This window comes from Halictus rubicundus, chromosome 4 (assembly GCF_050948215.1).
Source record: "Halictus rubicundus isolate RS-2024b chromosome 4, iyHalRubi1_principal, whole genome shotgun sequence".
Taxonomy (NCBI): Eukaryota; Metazoa; Arthropoda; class Insecta; order Hymenoptera; family Halictidae; genus Halictus; species Halictus rubicundus.
In genome coordinates this window covers 7,548,306-7,564,546 of record NC_135152.1, presented here as the reverse complement: position 1 = coordinate 7,564,546, position 16,241 = coordinate 7,548,306, and the positions used below count along the sequence as shown (strand labels likewise).

The 16,241-nt window shown below is 39.9% G+C and overlaps 3 protein-coding genes across 7 annotated transcripts; 1 reads left to right on the top strand and 2 right to left on the bottom strand.

Annotated features, from left to right (window-relative positions):
- Positions 1–335: 335 nt before the first annotated feature.
- LOC143353304 (poly(ADP-ribose) glycohydrolase) lies at positions 336–5,160 on the bottom strand. 5 transcript variants are annotated; one of them, XM_076786513.1, is made up of 12 exons: positions 4,970–5,160; positions 4,780–4,859; positions 3,625–3,734; positions 3,384–3,544; positions 3,052–3,168; positions 2,811–2,969; positions 2,490–2,743; positions 2,316–2,416; positions 2,033–2,192; positions 1,638–1,956; positions 1,331–1,565; positions 336–1,258 (listed from the first exon to the last, which is right to left on the bottom strand). In XM_076786513.1, the coding sequence occupies exons 3-12, from the start codon at positions 3,719–3,721 to the stop codon at positions 537–539; spliced, it is 2,325 nt and encodes a 774-aa protein (XP_076642628.1). In that variant the 5' UTR covers positions 3,722–3,734; positions 4,780–4,859; positions 4,970–5,160; the 3' UTR covers positions 336–536. The 5 variants fall into 5 exon arrangements, with proteins under 5 accessions (XP_076642628.1, XP_076642630.1, XP_076642627.1 ...); XM_076786515.1 differs by lacking the exon at positions 4,970–5,160 and having other exon boundaries at positions 4,780–4,874; XM_076786512.1 differs by lacking the exons at positions 4,780–4,859; positions 4,970–5,160 and adding an exon at positions 3,840–4,190.
- Positions 5,161–6,215: 1,055 nt separating this feature from the next.
- Prd1 (pleckstrin homology domain-containing protein pruning defect 1) lies at positions 6,216–13,919 on the top strand. Its single transcript, XM_076786511.1, has 9 exons — positions 6,216–6,687; positions 7,549–7,744; positions 7,849–8,036; positions 8,514–8,708; positions 8,941–10,644; positions 10,709–10,933; positions 11,500–12,081; positions 12,355–12,474; positions 12,571–13,919. The coding sequence occupies exons 1-9, from the start codon at positions 6,598–6,600 to the stop codon at positions 12,685–12,687; spliced, it is 3,417 nt and encodes a 1,138-aa protein (XP_076642626.1). The 5' UTR covers positions 6,216–6,597; the 3' UTR covers positions 12,688–13,919.
- On the bottom strand, positions 13,809–15,951 carry Mrpl47 (mitochondrial ribosomal protein L47). Its single transcript, XM_076786517.1, has 5 exons — positions 15,788–15,951; positions 15,318–15,485; positions 15,034–15,248; positions 14,805–14,964; positions 13,809–14,721 (listed from the first exon to the last, which is right to left on the bottom strand). The coding sequence occupies exons 1-5, from the start codon at positions 15,907–15,909 to the stop codon at positions 14,580–14,582; spliced, it is 807 nt and encodes a 268-aa protein (XP_076642632.1). The 5' UTR covers positions 15,910–15,951; the 3' UTR covers positions 13,809–14,579.
- Positions 15,952–16,241: the final 290 nt, after the last annotated feature.

Genomic DNA, 16,241 nt, shown 5'->3' with positions numbered 1-16,241 from the left:
AGCAGTAGACGGATTAAAAAGATTTTGCTTATTGCACTTATTGAATTAAGAAAGAAATTTCTGTTTGGCTCTGGTTCGTCGTAATCAATGCAAACAGTTTTTATTTTGCATAAAACTCCGCTGTTTTTTAATCATTATTTCAAAATGGTAATTAGGCCGTATAAGTCGTTTATCTGGTTAATTTGTTCCTTTACGATCATACACGAACGCCGATAAAAAGTTCTATGCATATAACATTTGTTTAAATTAGTAAACATCGTATTTGGAATTTATATGAGCAATATGAGCAATTATAATTATCCGTAGATCTGCTTGAATAAAACATTCTGAAAATTCTGTAAATCAGAGTGGTATGGTTTATTATTTCATACATCCGCATTTGGAATTTAATTAAACACTTGTACAATTCCGATTTCTCGAAACGAAACAGTTATTTACAGTTGCTTAATTGTTCTTCAATACTGCGCCCTGTACAAAGTATGTCTTATAAACAAAATTGTCAATTAATTTGCTCCGTTTATACTGTTCTACAATGTTCAAGACGTTCGTTGGAAGAAGTCGGAGATTTTTCGTTGTCCCGGCTTTTTGCACAGAAAATCTCGTCTAGGTGGTGTTGCTGTAGAGGTTTCGCTCGAAATTTGAGCAGATTCGCTTGTACTGTGCGTTTTAGGCGATATCGCCATTGGTTCGCTCTCGACTTTCGGTAACGCCCCGCAATAGTCGCTTGTCTGATGAGAAATCAAATCCGGTGTCGTATCCAACAGTTCCAAACCGGACAGTCGATTCTCTTGAGTCGTTCTAGTTTGCACAGTGTCTTCTAAAATTTTCCATAAAGACGGTTTCCTCTTCTTCTCGGTACAGCTCTTATCTTGAGGATGTTCTTCCTTCTTCTCTGTACTAGCTCTGCCCTGATTTTGTTCTTCTTCCTCCCCACCTTGTGCGTGCTCCTCGATTAGAGTTTCCGTTTTCCTCTTACTCGTACCTTCTTCGCAACTGACTAACCATTTCTGTATTTTCTCCTCCTCCGTTTCTGAACTCTTAACGTCCGTATAAGTACACTTCCTGTCGTCTATGCTAACGCTTTTGCTTCTCTTGAAACCGTGTTCCTTCCCCGTAGGATTTCTATTCGCTTGAAAATATTTGTTCGGGCATTGCATCGGGGATTCGTTTTTAATTCTGCTATACAAAAATCTGTAGAAATCCATTTTGCGAGATGTCGCAAACTCTTGGTATTCTAACAGCAAAGAAAATATTTGGGCTGAAAGAAAATAGTACATTTAATACCGCCTGTAAATGCGAAATATTTTAAAGGGGATTCGAGTCGAGATACCTATGCTCATCTCAAGCTTTACAAGATTCGAATACATCTCAGCTACGTCATCTCGCAAATTTGTGTCGCCGAAAGTGAAATAAACGACAGATCGTCCTGCCACTGCTGCGGCCATCAGCTGCAACAGGACTTTCAATTTTGGATTTCCTCGAAAAGCACCGCATCCCCAATTTCCGGTCGCCACCGCGGGCAAATTGTGTCTCATACTTTCGCATCCAGCAAATCCCGCGTACGCCTGCACAGAATAATAGTATTATATACGGTACAGATATCATTGTAATTATATTTAAACATTTTATTTGCAAACCTTGTTAAGCTCTCTCCTTATATTGCTGATATTGAATTGCGACTGAGGTTGCCTGAAAGAAAGAGCATCGATCGCAAGGACAGTTGTCATTCGCCTCCCGCTGCTATCCCTTGGTGTTTCATCAATGTAATCTCCCGTCCATTTAAAGGTGTTACTGTAGCCCTTGCAGCGACTGTATCTCTCGACACCGGAAACAATTAGGGCCTCGGTCTCGTCTAATTCTTCCGTAACTAGCATGGTTACTAACAATTCAGGGCAGATTACAAATCTTATTTCCTCCTGCACGCATCCGAAGCCAAGAACACTGCCACCTACGTACCTGAAGATGTCAGTTTTTAAATATGTTTTTTAATTAATTCATTCGATATATCACTAGCCATGGGAACGAAAAGTACTTGTTGGCAAAGTCCACTTGCAAGAGTCCAGCTCCTTCTGATTCTATCGTTCCTTTGCTCGTAATATGGAGTAGCGGCAATTTTTCTACTCGTTCGTTCCATTCCGGACAATCTGGTTTCGGAATATACCGTCTTTGTATCGTTACCACACCTTCCGGGGCTGCTCTATGACGATATTATAGTAAAGTTCACATTCTATTTGTCATTTTAATAAAATTAAGCTGATATACTCTTTTGTTGCTTATAAAACGCTTGCTCGAGAACAAATACAAAATGCACCCACCTTTTGTCGTTACTCTCCTAAAGTAATGAAATATGCATTTCATTTTTTCCATCACCGACGGACATCTGATCAATTTGTCTTTCCTATACGCTGAGAACAACCTGAATAAGTTTATACATTAAAGAAGAATCTATGTAACTACATATGTATGTATGATAATTTATTAATCTTTACCTATTGAAATTAATATACGGATATGTTCCGTATTCAGACTGCGGACTCGTCGAATTTCGTTTCGGAAATGTACAGAAAAATGCATTGGCTAGTAAAGAGGCTATTTGTAATTGGCTAAGACTGATTGTTTTGTTGTTATGGCGTTTCAAGAGAGGTACAGCTCCTGGTAGCAAAACAGGAAGCTGCAGAGCTAATTGAATCATCTTTGGCAATAAATCCTGGAAAAAAATGTTCATTTCTTCTTCGTTGATTGCCTGTAATTAGAAAATGAATATACAGTCGATACAATAAAATTGGAACAAAAAAAGATTTAATTGTCACCTCTGAAAAAAAATGATGCAGTGCTGCGAAACTCCAACGTTGTGCATATATATGATTATAAGAAAGTATTGCTGCCTCCAGTTGTTGCGATGACATAAAACTTTGAAGCAGAGATTCTTGGATCATTTTCCATCTCTTGCGGTAACGTCGAGGTCCATCCTATAGTAAAATATCAGAAGAAAAATTATATTACTCATAATTATTGCAAATAATATTAAATCATATTGCTATGGGTGCATACCTCATCTACTGGATATATATTAAAATCCGAATGTGGCATTCTCACATAATTCTGACACCAAGCATCTGCTTTGTGAGAAGGATAAGGCTTTGGTACTCCATTTGCGGGCAATGGTAACTGTTTTGCAAAATTCTCTGATTAGAATTTAAGTATGATAAAGCTTTTCTCCTAAATCTGCTTCAGGGTACGATTACATGGGAGCTGTGATACTAGAGAAAAGAGCAAACCGCTGAAATAGAATGTATACTTCTATAGCGGAAGTGCTGCTCTAACGATGCTCTCTCTGCTAGTATCACAGCTCCAATGTACTCGTACCCTTATTTAAGTCTCACCATTACTAACACTACATGAGACGAAGAAGGGGAAATATAGGGAAGCTCCTGACAACCATATACTCCTAAACCTCTACGAATCTGGTCCATGCTGACACCTTTCCAGTTTGGAGTATCCTCTGAAGGTTCTGATTCATCCTCATCAATAGACATATGGCTTGCTTCAAGAAGTAAAATATAATTAAATAATACATTGAAAAAAAGCATATATATATGATTGTCATATGTGTGAATCGCTTACAATGATCATAGTGTTCATAGTTAAATGTATCATTCTTTACTTCATCAAAAATATCTGATAAATATAATTCTTCATCGAGTGCTCCAGATTCTGACATTGTAATGATTTAACTACAAGTGTTCCAAATAACATATAATAACCATGTTTACAAATATTAGTAACAAAGTTATAAATGATAAAGCAATAAAATGAAAAAATATAACATTTCTACGTACTAAAACAAAATTGTATAACCGAAATGTGTAAAGTGTCTTGAAAATAATATTATCCGTTAAGATGATGACAAATTAAGCAACAAATCGTTTGCCGCCACAACTGCCAATGACATCAAAATTTTAAAAGGGAAACGTAAGATTACCACACACGATATGAATCATGAAATTGTGGTAAGAGAAAATAATATTTAAAAACGTAACAAAAGGAGTATTTACACTTCATATTTTGATATTATTCACGATTGCAGAACCAAGCATGACGCGTCGCAAGAATTACAATTGCATGAAGCATATATAGTCTGCTAGAACAGGTCTGTTCAAGGGAAATAATCATTAGGGAAAGAGTATCTTTCAAAGTCTAATCACAATGATATCAAATGTATTTAATATTTGTCCTAAATTATTAAAAGAATTAATGAATACAGTGGCATTCATGTATATTATTAATAAATAATTATGATGTTTTCCTTTAGAAGTAGGACAATCAGTACCCTAGAAATCCAATATTAACAACCGTCGATAACTACACAACCGTGTAGTATACTACATTTACCGACGGTATTTTAATCCTTTGGGACCCATTATATTTTTTAACACGGGGACTGGCAGCACAGACGAGGTACATACTCTATACCTCGTCTGTGCTGGCAGTCTTTCTAAATATCTCGTCGGTGCTATCGTCCATAAGAAGAGGACATTTTAATCAATTTCTGCATCGGTAAAGCAGTTTACTTTGGACAACAAAAATCCGAGAGATGTTAGGTCTAATCTCGCGTCTCGTCTATGCTATTATTTTTCGCAAGGTGCCCTACGCACATCCCTATTACTATAAATATAATTTATAAACTTAAATGTTCAAACTCCTCAGATGGGATTAATAACAATTTGACTATGCTATTATCTCTCGCAAGTAATTTGCCACAATCTTACAAGCCCATACCTCCTGTTTAAGTTTCTGCGATGGGAATAGCAAGCGGATCCGAGATAAGGAAATGCGTGTGCCATATTCGAATCGTTTTCCTTTAAACAAAAATCAATGAAATATTAAATACTAGAAAATTAAATAGTACATTCCACGGAGTGTTCATATTTTCTCAATAAACGAAATAGTACTTTTAGCAGAGACTTACTACAATATCATTATCTTGGTCCTTCTGGCAAATCGTAAATGTGTGAGTCAAATATAAAAATAACATAAACTGACACCAGAAGAGTATGCAGAAGATTACATATGCATACGTGCAGAGAGGATATATTCTCTGATACGTGTAACACATTAAAAACGGTTAGTCTTATTTTACACTACGATAAGCAAATGATATAGCTATGCACTCCTGACCCTCCACGACAGATTGTGTTGATCCATTACAATTGCACTGTATTTATTACGTTGCAGAAGAATTGTTTTATACTATTTTCACGGATAAATCATTACAGTTATCTGCCAATTCGCTGAGCTGTGTCGTCGAGTATGGTAGGTAAGTAACAGTGACAAAATTACTTTGCTTTTTGTTAATGTAATCATTAATACTAGTAATATTAGCGATCGTGATATGAAAGCAATACCGACTAGCCGTCGATTTCTCTAAACCACTTAGCATTTTTGGTTGAATCGTTAAATAGAAATATAATTAAATGTTTCGCGACGGCACAGGATTTATAATTTGTCCGGTTGGTAACGCAGTGACTCATGCTACAATGAAAAACGATCGCGTTCGATTCATCTATAAAAATCAAATTCCGTAGTATCTAAATAGGACATCAATTTCCTAAAATTAATATCTTATTATTCAATCAGACATCCGTTCCGTAAAACTTTCTTCACGTTGCGTAAATAGCTGTATCACATAATAGCTGCATATATCGAACCGGAAATATAGCGCCGCGGTGCTGCATCGTTGATAATGATAAAAGGGACAACAAAATCGTATACATAACCTCTCGATTTAAATATGATCGTCGAAGATTCAACGTTTTATTCTACATGGTATCATGACCATGTGTTAGGCTTACAAATTGAGCAGTGTCACGTCGTATGATCTACTTAAAAGGATCGATTGCGCTCGCGCCTTTCAACTTCGGTTCCATAACTGAGTGGATGTGAATCTTTGCGCAATAATGAAGCCGGACTTCTACAACTTCCTTGCGATCTATTCGATCAACTAACCGATACCCGATATATTGCACACCGAGGGGTTAAAATTAGTGCTCTTTAACTCTGTTCGAGTTCTTGATATAGCTATGAATCATTTAGTGGTTACAAAATAATAATGTTTTCGGCTCGAACGCTAGTTTCGACCGTTGGGAATGAAAATGATGATATTTCACAGTCTTTCACAGTAATTCTAAGTTTCTCGACGCTTTTCAAAGCTTTTCAGAAATTGAAATTAACTGCGTTTCGCGTGCGAGATATAAAGCGTTGCGAGCGGAATTATTCCGGAGGTTGTTTGTTTAGTGGTTTGCTTATCGGGAGAAGAAGGCAGTGTCTACTTAACGAGAGGGTGACAAGGGAATAATAGCGGCGCAAAAAGGGGAGACCGATTAAGAAGGGGAGTTTGATATTGGCGCGCCGCCTGCGCGCAACTAAAATCAATGAGCACACCCGGCGAATCGGCGAATGTGCCAGTGCGACTCCACCGACGTCGCGACGGAGCCGCGTTCGGTCTTTTCCCTTGTCTTCGAACGTTTCTCGCCTGAGATTCCCCTGGAGATCGGTGTTATCGTGCGATAAGAATCATGTAAGATTAGAGAGACTGCGATGCCGAGTCCGGAAGACATGGACCTTTGTACCGACAAGGTACTGTCCAAGGGAAGAATACTGCAGGAACTAACGAAAGCTGTCAAATTGGTAAGTGACTGGTCAGGCTCGGGGACGGCGTATCAAGGCCATACGTCATCTATATACATCTACCACGTACATTCGCACGCGATTATATGCATCTCCGGATTTAAAGCTGCAACCACCGATCGAACGATCCAACTCCCTCTAGCCGAAAATCTTGTTCGGGACTTTTTCTGACTCACTTTAAGATTCTCCCTCTCTCTCTCTCTTTCTCTCCCCCCCCCTCCCTTTCTCCTCGTTATATAGATCCCCCAGGATGCAAAAGAAAAGAATGGAACGAGTTTCGCGAGACACTTAACCATGACGAAACAGCTGAAATCGAAACAGCAGACGGGCGCATCGGTGTGCTGGTGCAACACGGCCCGACGCGTTTTATTGTCTCTCTTATGTTTTTGAATGCGGGTTGTACATGTGCGCCGAACGTCATCGCGATCTCTGGTTCTCCCTTGTTTGACTTGCGTCGCGGTTTTCCGCTGCGATGCAGCTGTGCCACTATACCCGTCTGTGTCTGCACCTGTCACACGGCCGTAACACGTCTCGTATTCCACTGTTCGGGATCCATGCGGATCGATGAATTCGTTTTATGACATTCCACCACCACTGTGCTTTTTCTCGCTGTCAAGATCAACCGTCGAACGGTATTTTCGCAATCTCATCGAAGTTGCGCGACCCTCCCTTCGCGTTAGCCTTTGTTTACAATGAACTTTCTGCGCTAGTTACGATGACAGCGGGAAGTCGGTACTTCAATCTTTACCTCTGGTTTGTTATTCGTTTGTTCCCTTTTTTTTTTTTTATTAGTCTTGTACCATTAATTTTTGTTTTGTTTCTAATTTATGATTAAAAGTTATTTCGTTTTGTCCCAAACAGGTATATGCTCAGAGTATATATAGAACAGTAGTCTTGGATGGAGATTCCTGGTTGGTTTATTGGCTAGACCGAGCTCTGCGCCATGGACTACGTATAGAACGTCATGGATACTGGGGGACTGCTCGTGAACTTAGCCATCAGGACACTGTCGTTGTAATACACGCCCTCCAAGGTGTATTAACTTCCATTGGCAAAGGTTTGTATAGTCAACGGGAGAAGTAGCAAATTTCTCGAAGCATGTTGTAGCATATCGTTTCGATATACTTCTGAATCGATTGCTAAAGGTTTTGTGTCTTATAGGTCGAGCATGGCTTTACCACACACTTAGCGAAGGCAGCTTTGAAAGTTACTTAGCCTGTTTATTACGAGATACAAAAACATTGAAAAAGCAGTACTTCCCACACGCACTTGTTCGGGATGCTGATAAAACCAACCAGCTAGTTAATCTTCTTGCAGGTCTAGAGAATGTATCCTTCACGTTGCAACTGGTATGTAGCATAACCCTATTTTACAAAAATTTCACGATTTAAACCTTACTAATTAATGAATCGATTTTATCAAATTTCTATGCTTTCGAGCATTGCATTAATTTATTTTTCATGTCACGATAAAAGCCAGAAGACGATATCGACGTGTGGTCGTCGGCACATTCTGTCCGTTTTTTTTTGTAGTTCTTTCTCGATTTCCCTGGCGTTGATATCAGTATCACCCCCTGGTTACAATTATCGCAATAATAAATAACGTCTGTCACTTAGCAAAAGTTGCATGTTCAGTTTAATCTGTTTATATGAATTTAAGGGGCAATAAGTTATCACTCGAATACACCTACTTTTCATTCAGTCCTTTTATATCACTTTCTTTATTTGTTCATGGAAAATTCTTGGTCCCCGTATCTTTGCTCCGGGGAGTCCAAGTTGTTTGTGTTTCATACTTCTCATTAAGATTAATGATTATTTTCTATTTAGGACGTAACTTTCCTGGACACTTGCAATTACATGCCCCAGAGGCCTATGAGTGTAATACCTTCTGGAACGATTTTATCGTTACACCTTAGATCGTCCAGTGTATCTTCGAGCTTAGCTTCTCCCGGCGACAGTGGAGTTGCTTTTGATAGCGACATGGATCTCGCTAATGAGACCGACGCTAGCAGCTACAAAGAAGTAATTTCTCAAATTCATCTTGAACCCTTTGCACTCGACTGTCTTCTCTAAAGGGATACTGTAAAAGTCAACTCCGGAGTCCCTTTTAAAACGCTATAAAAAGATCACTGGCAATTATAATATTTAGAAAATATAGTTGCTGATAGACGACTTAAGAAAAGTCTTAGAGTGCAAAGAGTTAAAATGTTCGGATATATTTGTTTGAGGTGACCATGTTTCTTTACGTTTTCAGGAAGACTTTAATTTGGAAGAGATTCCGAAGTATAGGAACAACAGGTACAAGGCGATGATGAACGGTTGCCTAGAAGACAACAAGAATTTCAGTCCGAGCGACTCCAGCGAAGACGGGAAGACGCCTACGCAGTCGCCTGGGATGGTCTCTAAGTTTCAACCAGCGACGGTGACGAAAAGCGACATAGCGAACCAGAACTTAACTAGGAAACTTGATGACAATGAGCTTAATTGTTCCAGCTTGGAAACATTGAAAGATTATGATTTTTATAGCAAGAGCCTAGACGAGTCCAAGCTAGACAAACCGAGTAACAAACTCGACAACGGTGTGAAGGAGTTAAACAAGAGAAGCACATTCTACAGCGACGGTAGTTACAGCTTCAAACGAAGCGTCGATCCGCGGAACTCGTACGTGATCAACAACGACACGAACCTGTTGGAGCTTAGCATGACCATCTCCGATTGCGAGAACATGGAAGCGCCGTACGGCATTCTGAACACGATCAACATGACGGACACCAGCATCCTATCATCTTCCAGCTCAGAGGCTCTGGTGCAGCGCAGACAACGCAAGAAGAAACGCGGCGAGAGTAAAAAGCGCGTCAGCTTCCACGAGGATATCTTGAAGACGATGAAGCTGGACGACGACGAGAGCTACGCCGACTTCTCCATGAGTTTCTTGACGCCTAACTCGGTCCAGAAGAAGACCGCCCAAAAGGGAAGGTACAGCTGGTGCGGCCACGGCGACTCGCCTTACGTACAAAAAACCGCGAGCACCAGGAACGCCCATTCCGATTATTATTCATACTCCTCGTCGTCGAGTGTTTTCGACAGCGACAGCGAGAAGAAAGCATTACCGCAGACGTGCGCGGAATCGTCGTGCCAGAGCCAATGCAAATGCGCTTGCGGTTTATCAATTTCGGAGCGCGGCGTGCCGGAAGGTCAAGAGGACCCGGGAAAGTCGTTGCTGCCGAAAATGGAGATCGAGTTGGAGGACAACGAGGCGCAGGAGGCGTACATAGTGGAGAAAGCGTACGGGAACATAGTGGAGGACCCTCCGACGAAGGTCCAGATGCCTTACTCTTCGAGCTCGAAGAAGCAGTCCGGTTCCAGCGACTGGTCCAATGTAGATAGTATCGCTATGTCCGATCTAGACGAGCGTAGGAATAGCAGGCACTTGGCCTCGCCGTCGAAAAAGCGTAACATGACCTCGATATTGACAGGAGAGAGTAGTAACAAATTGGCGCCGCCGCCTCTGAGACAGGCGCCCTCGAAAACCTCTTTGCTGAACAGATTCCTCAAGTCCATCACGGAGAGGAAGTTCGAGATCAAGAGGAGCAAGAAGTCCTCGAAGTCGAACCCGCTCTACGTCAAAGGCGTGAAGACGAGCAATGATTCCTTTAAAGATTTCAATGATAATCTTGATCGAGAGATACAGGAGAACCTGGTCGCGGGCAAGCAACAGTTCAGCGGGGAGAAAGTCAGTCTGAAGATGCGGGAGCTCTTCAAGAAACACATTTACAGGGACAAGACGGAAGAGTTGTACAAAGTATACAAGGTCCGCAGCTCCTATATGACGAACGGTGACAGTAAACCGATGATCGCTTTGCTCACTGACAAAACATTATATTTGACCGGCACGAAGCCGGACCACACTTACAGCAATCAATTCGTTATCCCGTATAACGAGTTAGACGTGATTATGGTAGGTCTCCGCGCATATTGTGTCGTGCGTGTTTTACATTTTTGATAAGTAAATGAATTTTCAGATTGGACCAAATGCACAAACGATATTGTTATCGAACGCGGATTACGAGATGCAGTATCTCTTCTCCACCGGAAGTTCTGAAACCACGACGGAACTGATCGCATACCTGGAAATGGCGATGAGGAGGTCTCCGACGAAGCCTCGACTTCCGGCGGTGAAGGAATTGAGCTACGAGGACATGCATACTTTGAGACAGTCGATACTCAGCGACACTGCTGTGCATTCAGTGCGTGAAACAAAATAGACGTACAGTATTTTCTCCGTAACCTTGAAAACTTCGGGTTTGCAGAGTCACAGTTCTAGAAGAGGTACTGCATTCTTTGTAGTGTTCCGAAGGATAGCGATTGAAAAAGAGAGAGGGACTGAGGAACTTCTAAATACAAAAATCAAAATTCCTTAAATTACGATCATAATTACTAGTGTAACAAGCGATTGAAGTTTCGGACTTCAGATTTATGGTAGAGATGCACAAACTCTGTGAAGACCGAAGCTTGCTTATGGCATGAGTAATTATATCGTGTTGGATATAATTTTAATCGTGGAAAAGAGACGAATACGATGGTAAAAACTTCATAGAAAAAAATAAAAAATTAGAAAAGTTGCAATCTTTTACTTTGCTTGCATTAGTGTGAGTCTCACCGATACTGGACACCTCGCTGGCTCAGTCACTTATTCCAAGGAGGATCCCTCTAGTGGTAGGGATACAATTTTAACAGTTACGGAGAGGATACTATACAGTAGTGTATTAATATTATTTTTCTGAGATTATCACGCGGCCACTGAACATTACAGGACGAGAAGATCGAGCATTATAATCTCATTTACATGGAGGACGAGTACATGTCGCCTCCCAGTACACCCTGTGGACCGACGAAAGAGGGCGACCTCATGTACAGACCGCACACTTATCAACAGCTACATCCCAACGCTCCGACAAATCCCTGGGAAGCTGGCTTCTTCGTCTTGAAGGGCGGCGTCGTTTACATGTTCACGGACGCGAATCAACGGCTTCCGAAACGAGCGATTCCATTGAAGGGCGGTCTTTGTCAAGGGTGCAGAAGGATCCCTAACTCCCATCGACCGCACACCTTCGAAATCCTTTTGAAACCGAACAAAGCCTTCCAATTCGCCGCTCCAGACGAGTACGTCGCTTCCGAATGGCTGCAGAGTTTCGTTCAAAGCGCGTCGGGACTGTTCGACGCGTCCGAGAAACGGGAACCGCTGCCGTGTAGCCTTATCACTACCACCAAGCACCTGGTCGCCATGAAAGAAGACTTTCCCGGCAAGCAGCACGGGCAAACGCTTTCCTGTGCCTCTGTCAAAGACCTGACGGCCTTTAGGGTACCTGTGACGCAACAATCTTGGTGCATACTGGTAAGTAGCCGGGCAAAGAGTTTACGAAGGTAAGCATGAGCAATAGGGTGGCTCTTGAAATGTTCCTAACTTCAACGCAAATTCGGCACGGGTGCCCCTGGCTCGATTGGGAGGCGAGACCTGAAAAAATCGAAAGTCGAGAAATAGGGACCACCCTAATGAGCAAACTGTCCCTATAGCAATTATTTCCGGAGGCCGTTTGCTCATGCTTCCTTACCTTGCTAGACTCGTCGAACATCGATTTGAGTTCTGACGTAAATTTCATTTGTAAAGGAATTCTCGTGCCGAGAAGTTCACGAGAACAGCGGCGACTGGGTGATATACTTCACGAACTACACAGAATTATGTATCTTCAGAGAAATTTTGGAGACACTATGGGCCAAAGCGCGTCAGGTACGTTGTAATTTCGCGGATAACAGCATGTAAATGACAGTTACAATGTCTGCCTTGTAATGTAGGAAATGTTTCACCGTGACCTCTATCTTTCAGGGGGAATTTCCTATGGCGACACTTCCACCGGAAGACAAGCTTCACCGACGTTGTTCGGACGCTGGTAAAGAACTAGAGCTAGCATGGCGACATTTGCTACCTTCGGAGATCGATTAAATACTGTTAAGGAGTATTAATAGACAATAGTTAATGGCATCGTCGTATTCAGTAATAGAAACAGATGAAACATATATGTTGGCGCTCCAGTTACGTGAATACCACCGGTATACATAGAGATATGATCAAACAGATAACAACGGCAGAAATGAACTAAAGCGTCGACGTATAAAATATGTAATTGCTCTCGAGATCGACGATCACGTTCCTCTAAGGAGTAATGGACGCTCGACATCGTACGACTATAGGATATTTAGCGGTACATAATATCGATGTGCTAATTCAATAAAAGGGTGCAATATCTTTTTAATAACGTAAATCACCTTGATGATCTATCTCTGATGCAGGATTGTAATATAACGGTGAGCGAGTGTAAGATCCATTGTACCAGTTATATGAATGTCTATAATATTCACGTTTACTGTATGAACTAATCCGCGTCCGAGGATGCACTATTGATATCGAGTGATATATTCTGATGAAACAAATATTAATAAAATGGCGGTAAGGTGTAGAGCAGCTTTGGCAAGAAAAGGATATTCTATAAAATTGCTTTCGAAGTAATTGTATGACGTATAGTTAACATTCCTTATATAGTAATATCGATAACGATGAGGATAGTAATTATTACGATGCAGCTTTCCAACTTTATTTTTAATCTATTTCTCTTTCTATGTGCGCGTGCTCTGTCGCTTTAACGTTCTAAGCCTTAGTTAGCATAATAATATATAGGTATACGTATATTAGTTCGTTTTTAATTGTACAGATACGAAACCATTTAATCGCGAGATATAATTATATCATATCGACCTTAAGGTGCTTTTATTTAATAACTTGGTATATTGAATATTGATGATTCTATACTTTATTTCTTTGTATACAGTTGAAATCGAAAATATTGTCGAAGTAAGTATATCGAGGATTGTTAGCACGGTCTAGTTTCATTCTGGTAAATTAAATTCGTCATTCTTCTTGGATATAAATTTTAACGTTTTCTAAACGAAAAAGAAACCGCGATTTCATGTACCAAAGAGATTTCGTTGATCGATTGAACTAATTTTCATCATTCAAATGGATTCGTATGCTTTCTTTTTGTAAGGTCGTATTTTTTGCGTTACCAGAACTACACGATTCGATGCAGTTTGTAAATCACTGTGAATAAAACTGTAACACTGTACGCATCGTTTCGAGTAGTCGTAAATGATTGTGATAAAGCATTTAAATGATGAAACATTGAATTACCTAAAGACTCTCTAATTTATGTAATCCTAACATGGAATTCGTGTAGCTCATTACACGACGAGGAAAGGAAGACTCGCGAGAAACATAATCAGTTTCAGTATTAGTTGTTAGCGCGTTCAAAAATGAAATTCAAACGTTATACTTTCTACATGCTGCGCGTAAGCATATTTCTTAAATATTGTGGTCAAGGAATTTTTGCACAACGTTGAACACCGCCGTACTCGACCTTCAAAGTTGCAACAAAACGAATAAAAATAAAATTATGACTAGTCGACAGAATAAAAATTGAAGAGATCGTCTTTTTCTCTCCTATTCTGCTAAAACAATGTCAGTGAATTTGATCTCTCGTTACATTTTAAATAAAAAAAAAGAACAATGACCTCTGTAATTCCTATTTTTCTTTTAATTAAAAAATATATCGAAACAACACAAAACATCAACAGTGGCAGCTCAAGGAGACAAACGAAATATAGAATCAAATATTTTTTTCTGAAGCATGTATCATCGTAAGAGTATAATATGCTATGATCTGTACAGGAAATTTTATACAGTAGAAGAAATATTTCGCTTATGTTAGGATCTAAATGCATATTTTAAAGTTGCATATTTTAAAGTTGCATGTAATTAAACTGCTAAAAGAGAAATGCATTTCACTTGGCCGCGTAATGACCAACCGAGCGCGATGTACTTTTCGCTTTCTCTATATTTGCTAATGGATATTCTTCTTTCGCGGCCTCTATATCCATGTTGGGGAACATCCGCATTAGAGTAGCCACATGTTGCGTTTGACGACTGTAATTTGAACGATTTTTAATATTATTTTTCCATAAACTAAAATACTCAACTTAAACGACGAAATAATGTGTGATACGAACTTGCGCAATCTACGTTTCTGATTCCAAAGTTTCTCCCTGTAAAGTCGCAAGAATTTTCGCACAGCATACCCTTGATAACCGAATTTGTGCGTTTCATTCCATTTTTTATTGAAAGACCTCGGTATAGAGTACTGTCTCAAACGGTAATAGTATCGAAGACCTGTGAAGTTGAATCCATTGTGAAATGAAAGTTCCATATGTTTCACAAATAAATACGAATAACATATACCTATGGGACTGTAGACCATTTTTCCTGGTCGTTCTCCGCTTTTTCCAGTTTCAAGTAGATGGTATGCCCTATTCCTCTCGCGGACCACCGACTCTAAATTAGACATACTTTCTTCGACCTTGTCAATCCTTTCGGGATTAGGGAAGTACTCATACTGTTTCTTATAGACTTCTTCCATTGTTAATAGCATATTTCGTTCTTTCAATAACACGAACCTAAACAATTTAAATGTACATGTAATTATATCATATTTCTTATTGTATTTTAAATTACAAATTACTCACCACAATTTATGTAAATCCTCGTTGCTCTTCAACCTTAATTCGTCTTTCCTCCACGAACGTCCCACTTGTACCTGAGGCTTTCCCCAATTTTTCTCGTCATCGAAAAATTCCATCAAATCATTTTGCTTGGACGTGGTATGAATGAATGTGTATTGGAAGGTAGGTACCCTAAAATGTTTGAAATCATTTTATTCTATGCAACATAAACATCGAGTCTTAAAGAGTTTGTATGAGGTTAGAACTACATACAAGGTTAGGTTACAAAGTTAAACTTTTCCCGCGAATATGACATCAAAAAAGTGTAAATCACCCTTAGAAAGGGTAGCTACTTTTAGGAGAATGTTAATAGATTTCGCGAGACCAACTTGGCGTGTATGACAATTGATAAATAAACAAATATACGGTAAAGTTGTTGCCTCTAAGCACTCCATTTGGTAATCAAAATAGTAACATAAAAGTATGCAACGGACCTTCGAATGTGTATCGCAGGAGCAATTGATTTGCTGACTAAATTGCAAGATAGATTTGCTAATAACTTTGTTACATTATTTACACTTTTCGAGATTTGTATAGCTTTCGTGAGGGCCGCCATTTTGTTTCTGGAGAGAAACACATTTGAGCCCTTACTATCGACCCGTGGTTCAGCAAACATCTAGCTAGCAACTCGACGTGTTCGTCAAGTGAGTCGTCTGCCGGTTTGAGCGTTTTACCACAAGCGGTGCTACTATTGGCGCTATTTTCAAATTTATTGAATCAAATGGTTCTTGCCAACATTTACGCTGCCTCGTATGGATATAGCGGCAAGAATCATTTGTTGTAAAGATCGAATGTTCTTACATACTTATGGGCCATGACAAGAGAATGCTGTAGTTGCTACTGTGCTTTGGAAATGCCGGTATTTTAGATGACACTGTGGTTCAGCTC

Bases quoted from the DNA above. Each gene is read 5' to 3' on its own strand.
- Mrpl47 (XM_076786517.1), bottom strand. From the start codon at position 15,909: ATGGCGGCCCTCACGAAAGCTATACAAATCTCGAAAAGTGTAAATAAT. The intron at 14,965-15,033 runs GTATATGTTATT...TCAACTTCACAG, and splicing joins AATGGTCTACAGTCCCATAG to GTCTTCGATACTATTACCGT. The intron at 14,722-14,804 runs GTTCGTATCACA...TTCAAATTACAG, and splicing joins CAGAAACGTAGATTGCGCAA to TCGTCAAACGCAACATGTGG.
- Prd1 (XM_076786511.1), top strand. From the start codon at position 6,598: ATGCCGAGTCCGGAAGACATGGACCTTTGTACCGACAAGGTACTGTCC. The intron at 8,037-8,513 runs GTATGTAGCATA...TTTTCTATTTAG, and splicing joins TATCCTTCACGTTGCAACTG to GACGTAACTTTCCTGGACAC. The intron at 12,082-12,354 runs GTAAGTAGCCGG...TCATTTGTAAAG, and splicing joins AACAATCTTGGTGCATACTG to GAATTCTCGTGCCGAGAAGT.
- LOC143353304 (XM_076786513.1), bottom strand. From the start codon at position 3,721: ATGTCAGAATCTGGAGCACTCGATGAAGAATTATATTTATCAGATATT. The intron at 3,545-3,624 runs GTAAGCGATTCA...TACTTCTTGAAG, and splicing joins CTATGAACACTATGATCATT to CAAGCCATATGTCTATTGAT. The intron at 1,566-1,637 runs GTTTGCAAATAA...TATTCTGTGCAG, and splicing joins TAAGGAGAGAGCTTAACAAG to GCGTACGCGGGATTTGCTGG.